Source organism: Furipterus horrens, unplaced genomic scaffold (assembly GCF_987537825.1).
Source record: "Furipterus horrens unplaced genomic scaffold, mFurHor1.1.pri manual_scaffold_5, whole genome shotgun sequence".
In the NCBI taxonomy this organism is placed as follows: Eukaryota; Metazoa; Chordata; class Mammalia; order Chiroptera; family Furipteridae; genus Furipterus; species Furipterus horrens.
In genome coordinates this window covers 120,796,065-120,809,970 of record NW_028327175.1, presented here as the reverse complement: position 1 = coordinate 120,809,970, position 13,906 = coordinate 120,796,065, and the positions used below count along the sequence as shown (strand labels likewise).

The following is a 13,906-nucleotide window of genomic DNA, read 5'->3' as shown; positions in this document are numbered from 1 at the left end:
TGAACTCTTCATCTAGTAGATTGCTTGTCTCTGTTTTCCCAGTTTTGTTCTGTTCTTCAATTTGGGACATATTTCTTTGTCTCCTTGTTTTGGCAGCCTCTGTTTGTTTGCTTCTATGTATTAGATGGAACTGCTGTGTCCCCTTGCTTGGTAGAGTGGCCTGATGTAGTAGGTGTCCTGTAGGGTCCAGTGACACAGCTTCTTCCATCAGCCAAGCTGGGCACTCCAGTTGCTTCCCCCACCCCAGTGTGGGCTGTGTACAGTTTCCTGTTGTAGTTGAGCCATGGTGCTCGTCAATGGGAGGCATTTATGTCCAGGCCAGCTGATCCACTGCAAGGACTGGCTTTGACTACGAAGCACCATGAAGGATCCGCTGTGCAGGGGCCCATCCCCCACAGAGTAGGACTTAATTCATCAGAGCTGCTGCTAGTGCTGGGCCTGTGGCCACTTAGTGAGAGGTGTGGGGCACACTAAAGCCAGATGCTTGTTTGAGAGATTTTAGGAGAGTTTGAAGCAGGAGCTAAGACAGGCCATCCATATGGAGAAGGCACTGGAAACAGCTTGGGTGGGCCTGCAGGTTTGGTGGGGTGGGGTCTCAGGGAATTATCAGGGTGGGACAAACAGTGATAGCCAGTTTGATGGAGGCTCAGATATGGCACCCAACTACCAGTCTCCGTGAGGGGAGAAACAATGGCTTCTGCCAGCACTTTTGTCTAGGAGAAAGCGGCCCCCTAGCTCTCACTTATATGTCCCTGGTGCCTTTCCAGCTGCTGTCCCAGCACTGGAGCCCAGAAAGAGTGAGTTAGTGAGTTCGTTTGGCCTTGTAGGAGGAACTGCCTGAGACTCCAGAGGCCCTTTGTCTCAATCAGCCTCAGTTCCTGCTAGCTTTTACAGTCAGAGGTTATGGGGACTTCTCTTCCCAGCACTGGAACTCTGGGGTTGGGGGCCCGTTGTGGGGCTGGGATCTCCTTGCTCCTCAGGGGGCACCTCCGTAGCTGAGATATCCCTCCCCCTTTTTTATATGCCATATGTGGGGGTGGGACCAGCCCATTCTGTGTCCCCACCCCTCCTACCAGTCTTGATGTGGCTTGTTTAAAATCCCTAGTCGTAGGACTTCTGTTCATCTTGATTTCAGGCAGTTCTGAATGATGGTTGTTCTGTAATTAGGTTGTTATTTTGATATGGTTGTGGTTGTGGGAGGATACAAGTACTGCGTTTACCTATGCTGCCACCTTGACTGGAAAGTCTGCCCTGTAGTTCTTGAAGTGGGGAACATACATTCTATCTGGGTGTAATTCCTGGTGTCCTCTTTCCTTAGGCTTATATTTTGTAGACTGAGGAACTAAAAAATTTATTTGTATCAATAAATGAACTGCATTTAAAGTTAATTATGATTTAAGAAAATGCTCGTGTTCCTTAAATTGTTCTTTTACAGACTGTAACATGTAACTCAATAGAATTTTAGTGGCAACTTGTTTACTTTTTTACCATTTCTGGAAACCAGAAAATAAATACACTAGTAATGCATTGAATTTTGTGGAATTGATTAGAAAGATAAAAGTAGTGTTATGCTGTTCAAGGTGTACCTTTTTTTCCGTTTTGTGTTTAAGAAAACTTTCTTATGGTATAGTGGGGGTATTGCAAGTGCTAGGAAAAATAACATAATTTGCTGCATAGTATTTGCAAAATCATAACTAGTCATAGTTTAATAGTGTGTATGCAATCTTTGTGCCTGCCACATGTTTAATTTTGAACTTGTATGAAGCATACAAAGCTTAGAAATGTAAAGTTGATTTAACACCTGAATGTTGAAAAGATATCACAGATTGGTTTATAAATAACTAATACATTAACCTGGGCAAAAATCGGCATGTTAGGTGTAAAAGAGCGTTGTTGTCATTTTTAAGTGCATGGTATTAGCATTTTGTCTTTAAAATAAGACAAAATATATTTTGAATGGTTAAAAAAGTACATAAATATACTAAGTTTTTTTTTTTCTAAATCATTGATTTATGTCACCTTGTTATGTAAGATTAAACACATAGTGGTACTTCACAGGTTTAATGTTACTTAGTCCTCTTTGTTCCTTAATGGCTAAAACAGTTTGCTCAGAACTCACGTTTTCCTGGCAGTTGATCCAGTCCCCGGTGACAACCCCCCTTGGGCTGATCATGTTAAAGACAACTTCAGAAGAGCTGGCTTGTCCCCGTGAGGACCTCAGTGTGGCGCGGAAGGAGGAGTTGCGGAAGCTGCTGCTGGACCAGGTGCAGACAGTGCTTGGCCTACTGACAGGTGAGCACAGGTGGTGCCGGAAGACAGAGGCTGCCTGCAGACGCCCAGGGTGCAGGCCGTGGCCCTCAGTATTTTTGAGCAGTTGTTTCAGCTGTTACTGGACCTGAGCACAAAAATGGAAGGGATGTGGTACTATATTCCCAGTACCAACCCAGTGTCCAGCATGTGACAGGATCTCAAAAAATGTTTGTAACTTACTTTCCTTAAATTTTTTCATTAATTGCTCCTCACTCTTACTGTGATTAATGAGGTATAGACCAGGTCATAGGATGTGATTGAAAAATGCCGAGCTCTGCAGTCTTAAGTAAGGTGGGTGGCAAGCACTTTATTTAAAATAATTTGTATTTAAGATCAGGAGAACTTGGAGGAGTAGGAAGATATAAAAATGTCAGATTATGTGGAGGAAGAGAGACAAGGTGTGTAATCAGTATGCTGGGTGCTAGGCTGTAGTTGTATGCAACATTTTCTTTGTCATCTTGTCTGGTTTTTGTTTTTGTTTTTGTTTTAATTCTACCTTAGAACATGCTTATTGATTTTAGAAAGAGGGGAAGGGAGGGTGGGGAGAGAGAGAGAGGGAGAGAAATATTAATTGGTTGCCTCTTGTATGAGCCCCAGCTGGGGATCAGACCAGCAGCCTAAGCATGTGCCCTGACTGGGAATCGAATCTATGACCTTTCAGTTTATGGGACTACACTCCACCCGAGCCGCAGCAGCCAGGGCTCATTTTCTGTGTTGTATTAGAGCCCCATGACAATGTGTGAAGAGTAAGAATAAAGAGAAAGCAAACCGAAGAATGAGACAGGAGGTAGGAAGAGAGCGGAGCACCCTGAGCCTGCTTGTTGGAGGTGCGCTGAGAGGTGTCTGGAGCCTGGGCTTGCCTGAAAATGTTCTAGTGAAAAGGAGTGTTCTGAATTTCAGCTCCTCTACCCAGTTTCTTTTTGATGTCTAGGAACTTTTTCTTCTGTATGTGTTAACAAAAGTGCTTGGCATGTAGTGGGCACTTCCCGTTGGTTATAAGAATGCTTAATCAGAAGTAATCTAGTTATTTGCTGCTCTCCTTCCCCAGATCTCTACGTGATAATCCAACCCTCGGCATTCATTCAAAGCACTTATTGACACCCCTGACTCAGTGTTAAATTTCTCCCATTAGGGAGCATTTCTGATATCTCTACGTCTTACTTTAGGCATTTACAGTGCCCCCCCCTCCACCCCACCCCACTGTTTGTCTCTGTAGATTTTTCTATTTGAACTTTTCATAAAAATGGAATCATACAATAGATGACCTTTTGTGTCTGGCTTCTTTTACTTAGTATGATACTTTCAAGGTTTATCCATCCCATAATATTAGATATTTTGAGAATGAAATATTTCCAAAAGCTTTCATGATCATCATAGGTGCCAGGTTCTGTAAGGAGTAACAAAGGAATAAAACACAGCCTCTGCCCTCTGGTAATACATACTCTAGTAGGAGAGAAAGACAGTTTAAAAAAACTGTTAATAGTTATAGTAGAGGTATGTTTTATGTGCAGGCAAAACCTGACAGACAGGAAGATTTCCTGGAGGAGATGACAGCTGAGTGGAATTCTGAGGACTAGAGAGGTAGCACTTTGGTATAAAGGTCAAGTTGGGGTTCTAGGGGAGGAGAGCAGGTCAGAAGCTGAGAAAGGGAACGAACAGCAAACAGTTCAGCATGAGGAAGCCTGTTGGGTGGGGGGTGGGGGTGAGGAGAGACGGGAAGAGCGGAGGCCAGTTACTGAGATTATATGGAATGGTGCTATTTACTGGGTGAGGAAAATGAGGTTTGTGGGTAAATTGACTTTGGATATCCAAGTGGTGCTGTTTAAGATGTAGTTCAGAGCCTTGGCCAGGTTGCTCAGTTGGTTGGAGTGTCGCCTCCGTACACCAAAAGGTTTCAGGTTTGATTGCCAGTCAAAGCATACACGTAGGTTGTGGGTTCAGTCCCTGGTTGGGGTGCATATGGGAGGCAACTCATCGATGTTTCTTTCTCACATCAATGTCCTCTCCCCTCTTCCTCTCTCTAAAATCAATAAACATATTCTTCGGTGAGGATGTAGAAAAAAGGAGCAGTTAGACATATGGTTGAGGGAGGGATGTTTAGACACTGATGTTTGATCCAAGATATCAATGAATTGTTTTTCTAAATCTGATTTGCATACATTGGACTTTATTTCTCTCTTAAACTCAGTTTCTTCTTTCTTGATACAGGTATCTTGGAGACTGTCTGGGACAAACACAGTGTTACTGCTGCCACCCCACCACCATCGCCAACCTCAGGAGAAAGTGGTACGGTCTGCCCACCACACGTGGCCTTTCTCTCTCTACATGCAGTTGAGGGTGTCAGCAGGATAGCAGTTGCTTATTTATGCCAGCTACAGATGCTGATTCTTCCTTAATCTATTTTTGGCCTTTGTGCCCATGTTTTCTGAGTAGCTAGCTTTCTTAGTTCCTCATAAGTACTCATACTTTCTAATATAATATTTTGAACAACATATTTTGTTCTTCCTTGCCCATCAGGAAGGTGACACCTTTAATCTTCTGTCACCTTGCGTCTCCTTCAGCTTGTTAACTGCATATTCTCCTGATTTGTTTTTCCCCTTTTCTTAGTTTTCATGGCTGTATTGCTCATTCTGAGATTGGTATGAACCTGTGAGCTTGATGGGTCTGCTTTGTAGTTATGCAGGGGTCGCTGCAGCCTGGGAGGGGACGGGAACACGCAGTGCTTTTTTCCCCACTGGGCTCAGAGAAAAGTCATGTTGGCCTGGGGAGATTGAAGACCAGTGTGCAGTCATCAGTTTTGACCTCACATTAGTTGAGAATAATTTGATAAAGGATGGGCATACTTGCAGTGGTCATTAAATCGTTTACTGTGGTTTAGTTATTGTCCACAGTTACGCTAATATCCATTTCAGAAGTCAGGGTGCAGTTCACCTAAAAATGGCTACTTTTAAGGATGGATGGAAAGAGGAAATAGTGTCTGAGCAGGAACCTTTAGTTTCTAAATGCTTGTGTTTACACTAAATGATTACAGATGCTTTTCAAGTAGAGTACATCCTGTGAATTGGCACATATTTCTTCCTCTACTGTAAAGGTTAATGTGGCTAATGAGAAATATTTCCACATCTTTCTCTTCTACCCCAAGGAAATAGGCTGTTGAAATCAGACATCTGTAAGCCCATGCTGTTTCATGTAGCCTGTTGTTAATATGTGGAAGTTGAAATTCTTAGTTACTGGAGAATTGAAAATATATCGTGAAATTTTGGGAACTGCTCATAGTATACTAGTTTATTCCAAATTCCATTTACCACACTTGGGTTAAAAACATTTACAGTCATTTGTCACGCTTCTTAGATTAAAATCTATTACAGAGGTCTAGTGTATGTATATTAAAAACCCAAAGGAAGCCCTGGCTGCTGTGGTTCAGTGGATTGAGTGTCCGCCTGTGAGCCAAGTGTCGCTGGTTCGATTCCCAGTCAGGGCACATGACTAGGTTGCATGTCAGGTCCCTAGTTGGGGGCGCAAGTGAGAGGCAACCACACAGTGATGTTTCTCTCCCTCTCTTTCTCCTTTTTCCTCTCTCTAAAAATAAACAAACAAACATAATAAATAAATTATTAAAAAAAAAAACCCAAAGGAAATTAAACTTTATTTGTAGTTGGTGGCAAACTTTCATTCTCAAAGTGGATATTTGAGGTGACTTTGCAGAGTTTTATTTTGCAATATGTGAATGATTAAAGAAAAAATTGCAAATGATGCAGAGATTTGATTTTATGAGTGTACCCCATTGAATCTCCTGCAATTTAGGCGATCTTAAAATGTGTCTTTTCATTTAAATAATAGTTTGCAAAGATTAGTTCTTTTGAATTAGATTTGTTGTTAGATAGTTGAATCATAGCTTAGCATCCAGTTAAAGTTAGCAGCAGCAGTATATTCTAGTAAAACTTGTTTTCCTGTGATGGTTTTTCACTACCAAAATCTGTATGTTTTAGTTGGTTTTGTTTGGGTGCATGTTCCAAGCTAATAACTTAGTATATACTTTGACAGACTTATTTTCCTGGAGGCCAGGTTGGGGAATATAAAAAAATACAAATAAAAAATAATGCTTGCTCTTTCATGTGTTATCTAGGTTTTGTTTATGAGGTTAAGTATAATAAAATATGGATTAATTTGGTATTTCCATATAACCAAAACCTAAAAATACAGTATGTACTTCTTGACAATTGCAAGAAGCACATTTAGACACTTAAAAATATTTTTGAAGTCTTGAATTTTAGTATTTGAGAAAAAGCAAAATAAATCGAGACTGTGGGGAGACCTTAGGACTTAAGTAAACTTTTAAGCTGGTATGCTTCCCCTTCAAAAAAAAAAGAGTTGCATGTTCACTTGTTACACTTTTTTCTCTTTGTGACAGTTGTAAGTGAAGTCACCAGAATTTGTCTTATTGTTTGGACAGTGCTGATGATTAAGTCAACATTTTTATTTTCTTCTGAATTTTGTTGCATGTCCTGGTAAACATAAGTGGCTTATAGATTTGCCTCTGGCTTACCAAAAGCCCGTAATACAAAATACCAAGTGCCGAGCAACCCAAGCTTTAAAAAAATTATTAAATCTATAAGAAAGAATATTTCAAAAGCATTAATAAAGTATATAAAACATTTGACATTTACTAATTTTTGTACAATTATAAAAATAATAAAAAACCCAGACCCTTAACATTCAACATCCCACATACTGCATTTTAGGGGAACAAATGTTAATGGATTCAATGAAGAAAGTTCTCTTCTCCATTTGTGTTTCTAACCACCTCCAAACAAAACCTGTCCATCTTCAGCTAACTGCATTGAGCTGAGGCCACAAGAACTTCATTAAGCGCACTCTCACTTGTTTGTCCTTAATATTCTTTCATCCCGTTCTCCTAGCTACTCATATACTCAAAGAGTGTAAGTTTCCACCAGGATGTGAGGCCAGCCGTTGCACCTAGGCTTGGCTCATGTCAACCCTATGAGATACAGTACAGGAATTTCTGAGTCCCTAGTGCCTTCTAAATAGTGCTGAAGTAGCTCAGAAGTCCTTAAGGTCATTCAGACACTCAGGATAACAGAGGAAGCCATTTGACCTCTTAGCTTTGCTAAGGCACAGCTTTCATTGTTCCCCTCAATAAGTTTTCAAAGCTGCAGCTTGTTCCACAAGTTAACAGTGCTTATCACCATTTAAGCACAATGAAACTTTGAAATCCAGGACTCACTCTCTTTAACATACAACATAAAAATAATAAAAAACAATTTTCCCTTTCCCCTATCTTACAGTTATGACATTTTAAAAATCTGACCTCTTAGTTTTACTAATGCGTGTTTCCATGAAAATATAAAAACAATAACAACAACAACAACAACAATAATAATAAAAGGATTCAACTGTGGTTCTGAAAAACCCATTAACCCAAAAAGAAAAAAAAATAGCTAAAACACAAAATATGCAATTTCACACTCAAAACATAACATACACTTTCAGATGACACTCATTTTATTTTAGAGCCACATTAGCCCATTTGCACTTTAAAATAAAAATGGAAGCTTATATGCAATGATAGCCCTTTACCAGAAAGTAGAAGAGGGTTTTAGAGCTCATTGACATATATACAAAATATTTGTTTACAGTGTGAAAAAATATTTGCTACAAAGTATGTTTATAAAATATGTAGTGAAATATTGTCATGTTTTTTAAACTTTGAAGACAAAGTTTATGGGGTACAAGCAGCAGCTCCTCGCCTGGCAGGCTTATTCCCTGAGCTAGGGGGACTTAAGACAGCAAATTAAGCAGTAAAACCTCTAGAAAATTGTTATCTTTCTTGACCATAAACTTAGTTTTATGGAGGAAATTCGTTCTGAGAAAGGTTAGGGCCCAGTGAGTAACCGAATAATTTTTAAATATACCCCAATCAGTAGCCTCTGAGTCCCCTGCCCTGCCCAAATCCCCGCGCAGCCCCCTGTGGGCCTTGGGTCTCTTTTCTCATACACTGTCATGTAAAGTTTTCTGTCTGATCACTAGTTCCTGCAGCAACAGTCATGTTACAGAGTAAGTCTTAAAGGGTGTGTGTGGTTCATTTCTCAGAATAGTTCCCCAAATTGTTGCATTATCTCCTGAATTTCTTCAGCTAGACAAGATGTAGATGTGAAGTAGATGATGGTTTTATGTTTCATTTACAGACGAGTTGGGGCTCATGGGAGGTAACTTGCCAGAGGTCATATCACTAGTAAGTGGTAGGACAGGGATGTGAATACATCATTCCTAATCCAGGTGCACTTTGTCCTAAGTTTACTTTCTTAATCCCTCTCACCACTTTTGCTGGCCTCCTCCTGGTTTAGAATCCTGGCTGGGCCATGTCCTCTGTGTGCCTTCTGACCATCGATGTCCTCAGCTGTAAAAGGAGAGTAGCTGTTTTCTGAGGATGAAATGAGAGAAGATGTGGATGTGTCCTCTCTAGGCTATGACTGTTACTTCCTTCTGCACGTGTGCAGCCTCGGCCCTCTTAGTCTTCTCTTGTCTTTTTGCTTGGACAAATGGGAAAAAAGTGAACAAAATGGCGTTATATAAATACTGCAGTTCTGAATTAGCTTTAATTGTTCTGCAATGATTCTCGTTCACATGGTATATATTTTCATAGATCTGTACATACACCGGTGATTGGAAAGTGTCAGGGAGCAGATACAGTACAGAGCTTGAGTTGATTGAGACCAATTTATACTTTCCTTTTCCCCCCTGAAACTCTTTCCAAATTGAACATCTTTGTACACTTGCAAATCTTTTCACGTATTCCCTTATAAAGCTACTTATAGAAAGATGGGACTTGGAAGGGTCACTCACAATTCCTGTGATCTCAATTTCTCCCCCGAAGGGCTCCTTGAATAAAGTTGCCATTTTACTGCACCGAGGCTGCAGTTAAGTCAGTGTCTCAGTTGAGGTGATTTTGCCTGGTAGGGAATTATTTGGCAATGTGGAGGCATTTTTTGGTTACCATAACTGGATAAAAGAATACTACTGGCATCTGGTGACTGGAGGCTAGGGATCCTGCTAAAATATCCTGCAGTACACAGGACAGCAAAGAATTGCTCAGCCCAAATGCCAGTAGTGCTGAGGGTGGGGAACTAACTTAATAAATGTAGATCTTGATAGAAAACAGGAAATTTTAATAATTATAAAGTAGAAAAGCTGAGAGAGATCTTGGCATGAAAGCCTGTTTATAGGTGTTCCAACCATGTCTGGGTTGCTTCTAAGTCATCAAATACACTGGGGTCATCCATGCATTTCTTGGGGCATGGGTGCATATAGCTGCCAGGGCCTGGCCCAGTTCAGGGAAGATGAAGTCGCCCATAGGTTTTATACTCAAGGCCCCCTCTTGACGCAGGTAGCTTGTTAAAGCTCTCTCAAGTTTGCATTGGAGATGTTGCAGCATGAGGCAGAGTCTTTGTGCTGTGCTGATTCCTTCCATTTTGATTAAAATACAACTTTTGAAAAACTCTTCCATACTCTGCTGAGTAAAATCACTTCCATTGAGAAATAATGTTAAAAGATTTTTGTTTTCAGAGAAAAAAAAATAGGTCATCCTATCCACCTAGATAATTTTTACCTTTGCATAATCCTGTTCAGTCTTTGTTCTTATACTTTCCTATAGTTGCAGTTATAGAGTACACAGTATTTTACATGCGACTTTAAATACTACATCTTTTTCTATATTTGAATGTTCTTACCATTTTTCCTGGTTGTATAATCTTTCTGGCTGACATACCTTCTGGGAAGGACCATAGGATATGGGGTTTTAGTTTCAGCTCTGCCTCTTAGTAGCTGAGGATCACGGGGGAAATGTGTAATGTGTCTCTTTTAATTATTCTAACAGTCTGTAAATGCAATAATAATAACACCTACCTCAGAACTGTGAACATTAAGTGAGAATATGTATGCTAAATGCTTAGTGCAATGCCAAACAAATAATAATAGATCAAACGGTAGCTGTTCTGAACATCATTATTTTCATCTATGATTTAATTCAGCATTCCCATTCTAGAAAAATTCTTCTGAGCTAAAGAGTGGGGACAACTTTTCTTGTCTTTTGTTTGTTTGTTTTTTTAAGCCAGAATTTAGTTCTATTTTAAAATGTCCAAGAGACTTTAAAAAGGCTTAAGGACCCAGAGAGGCCCAGTTTTAATTTAAGATCATACTGAGGTGGTGTCTGTTGGGTCTTCCATCACCAACGCCTCATTTCAATCGTGGTTAAGCCCTGACAATTCTAGTTGGGTGGTGGTGGTTTCCTCTGACCCGGCATCTTTCATAAATGGCCATTGGCCCATGCATGCTGAGGAAAGGAATACCAGAAACAGTTACTGTCTTTGGCAAAGAGTTGTATGACTCAAGTAGAAAGTCACCACAGCAGTTTCAAAATCAAAATTTTATTATCAATCCTATAACCCAAACGTTTGCAGAATTTTACTTGAACCTTCGTCTTGCATTATTCTGTGAAACCAGATCCTCTGATTATCAACTTGGGTAGCTGAGATTTTGATGAATATAATCTGGTAATAAATGCAGCTCTTGAAGAACAGAAATCAGCAATAACCGTCAAGATAAAATGCCAGGGGACAACTTTTTAATTATTTTTAACAATAGAAATTTACCCTTTTATTAATTACTAACTCATCAAATTTTAATATTCTATTAGAGAATAGCTGTAGTTGTCATATATCTAAATGTGCAGCTGGGTTTTCTTGATACAATTCAGTAAAAACAACATATTGCAGTAGATTTAAGGCAGAAGTGGATGAGAGAATCAAGTTATCTTCTTTTAAGCCAGACATTAAAGAGATTTTTTAAAAGTAAAAACGCTGCTATTCTCCTCACTATTTTGGGGGGAGTAAATTATAGTGTTTTCATTTGAAAATATGTTATTTATGCTAACGTGTAATGGGTTTATTATTATTAACCCTTTGAGTGCCATGAGTAATTGCTAAAATTCGTGTGAGAAATGCCAGGCTATTTTGCTGAGAAATGCAGTTTATGAAAAATGACTATAAAAACATTATTATTATTCATAATAATTTGCTGAGAATTTCACGACATATGGTAAATACACTAGTTTTGTAAGCAGTGTTCTTTGATGCAATGAAGCAAAAATATTTATTGCATTAAAGTTATTTTAACAATTATTTTAGAAAAAATTCTTTCATTCAATATGGCTTTTGAAGTATAATATATTGCATAATATAAAACCTATTATTATAATTTGAAAAAACACACGGCCACATGGATAACAAGCAAGAAGTATGCCAAATGTTGCATACATTTTTGAAAAAATGAAGAAAGCCTCATAATGTACAAAAAAACCCTGGCATTCACACTAGAGACATTTATCAACAGATATCAACAGTGAAAAACTTTATAAGCAAAAATGAAATGCAAAAACAACACAATAATAGTAAAATGTTTATATATTAACATTTGTGGCTATTGACGCATCTTGGGTGCAGCCCTTTGTCACATCTCACACATACCGTTCTCGACCTGTTTTTTCTTTCCGGTGTTGAGCATTCCTTACACTATCTTAGCTTTCTTTCTGGAAGCATCTTTATGTCATATATGTGAGAGAAACCTGGTGGATTTTCTTCATTGCTGGATTTGTTAACTGTGTCTCTAACCTCATGCCATTCTCTGGCAAGTTCTTCTATTATGGAAGTGTTGAAGTTCAATCGAGACATTGGTTTGTTCCCGCCTAAAAAATTTTCCTTATAAAGAATGTATGCATTCAGCAGCATTCTTGATAATACATTGAACACAACCTTCTGCCAATACTTCAGTGTTCTTCTTGCATCCAAATACACATAAAGCATCATGTCAGACGTGTCTGTGCCTCCCATGTATTGGTTGTATTCCAATATGATATCTGGCTTGGAAATTGGTGTCATATTTCTTTTTGGTGCTATGTTCGACACTGTTGGACCTGAATAAGAGCTAAGGAGCAATACCTGCTTTCTTTGAGATTTCTTTTTCCTAAACCCACACAGTAACAGGAAGGCATTTCTAAAAAATCTTACTTTTCCCACACTGAACTTTTATAGAATCTGATGAGGGAGAAATTTTCAATTCCTATGAAGTGTTCCTATAATGTATGTCCCTACTGAGTAGAGGTACCTAGCCAGGGGAATCAAACTAAAAAATTTGTCGCAAAAGATGTGGTAACCTTTATTCGTTTAATTTCCTATGGTATTGGTTACTATGGTATAAGCCAAACCATGTTTTTCCTATTATTTTTGTCTGTATTACTTTTTGCTCCAAGGTAAGCATAGAATACAAGACAGTAATTTGAGACAGCATCACACATCCTCCAAAATTTTACTCCCCGGTGATGATGGTCTTTATTTGGCAAGTACTGCAATAATCTGCTGTGACTTTTGGTACTAACCAAACTCCCATCAGTGCTCAATTGTTGGTGGGGAGTATAGTAATGCCGAAAGATACGATTGGCATGATCAACTATTGGCTGAAATTTAGCACATGGGTCATAAGATGGGTCATCAGGAGTGGGGATTTTGGAATCGTCTATAAGATGGAAAAACCTCAGCAATAACTGAAATCGGTTATGAGAGAACATGTGCCGGAACCAAGCAATTGACAAAGGTTTCTTTTTCAACCAGTAGCTGTACATGCTTGGTTTAGTAATTATGCCCATGTTCAGTATACAAACTATAAAAGCTTTTATTTCTGCAACTGTCACTGGTTTCCAAGAACTCACTCCAGAATTAGGGGACAAGTTTTTGTGTGACTGAAGGTGCTGTTGTGTGTATCTGTTGGTTTCGGTGACCATAGGCTTCAGCAGCACTTCAGTGAAGAAGAGATGAAAATAAGCAGTTGGCTTCAAATCAGTCAGTGGGGCTCGCTTCACACCTGGAGGCTCTGCAAAATGATGCTGCAGTTGTGTTGGGTCCTGCCCATCTGCGTCCCTCTCAGCCCAACAGCTTTCACTAGCATCACTTTCAGAAGAAGATGGTTCAGTTTCGTCTTCGCTTCATCTTCAGATGCACTGCTTTCAAGATCACTTATCACAAAATCACTGTGACTCGATTTATTGCTGGTCAATTTAGAAATTTCTTCTTCGTGCAAAGTTTCCTTTCTCTTAATTGCGGCACTCATTTTCGGTTTTTATATAAATGTTTTTTCAGTATTAAAAAACATGGGCACAAAATGAATGAATACTGGGTATGAGAATCATATAAGATCACTCCTGGCTGAAGTTCAACTGAATCCTTTTCTTCATCTACGACTCTGGAAAGTAGTCTTGCTCTTGTGGCACAAAAGAATGATCCACTCTAGTATGATAAGAATATCGCGTCACCCAGAGGATACCAACTTTTGATACTTTTTATTCAAAGCAGAAGAAAGTGCGTGTTTACCGCAGACACCGTCGGGCAGTGGTGACGTCCAGATCTGCTCTGACGCCTAACCTTTGTTGTGTTTACAACCTACTAGAGGGATACCCTGAGAAGCCAGTGCAGCACTTCGCATTTCCACAGTGAACAACGCTCCCCTCATTCTGAAAGGGTGACTCATT

General features: G+C 39.4%; 1 protein-coding gene across 3 annotated transcripts in view; it reads left to right on the top strand.

The window, feature by feature from the left end:
- Positions 1-13,906, top strand: part of XPO6 (exportin 6) — a 130,824-nt gene that overhangs the window by 52,442 nt on the left and 64,476 nt on the right. For all 3 annotated transcript variants that reach the window (XM_090277429.1, XM_090277427.1, XM_090277428.1), the window contains 2 exons: positions 2,133-2,292; positions 4,519-4,596. In XM_090277429.1, the coding sequence (XP_090133555.1) occupies positions 2,133-2,292; positions 4,519-4,596 (238 nt within the window). The remainder of the gene's footprint in view (positions 1-2,132; positions 2,293-4,518; positions 4,597-13,906) is intronic.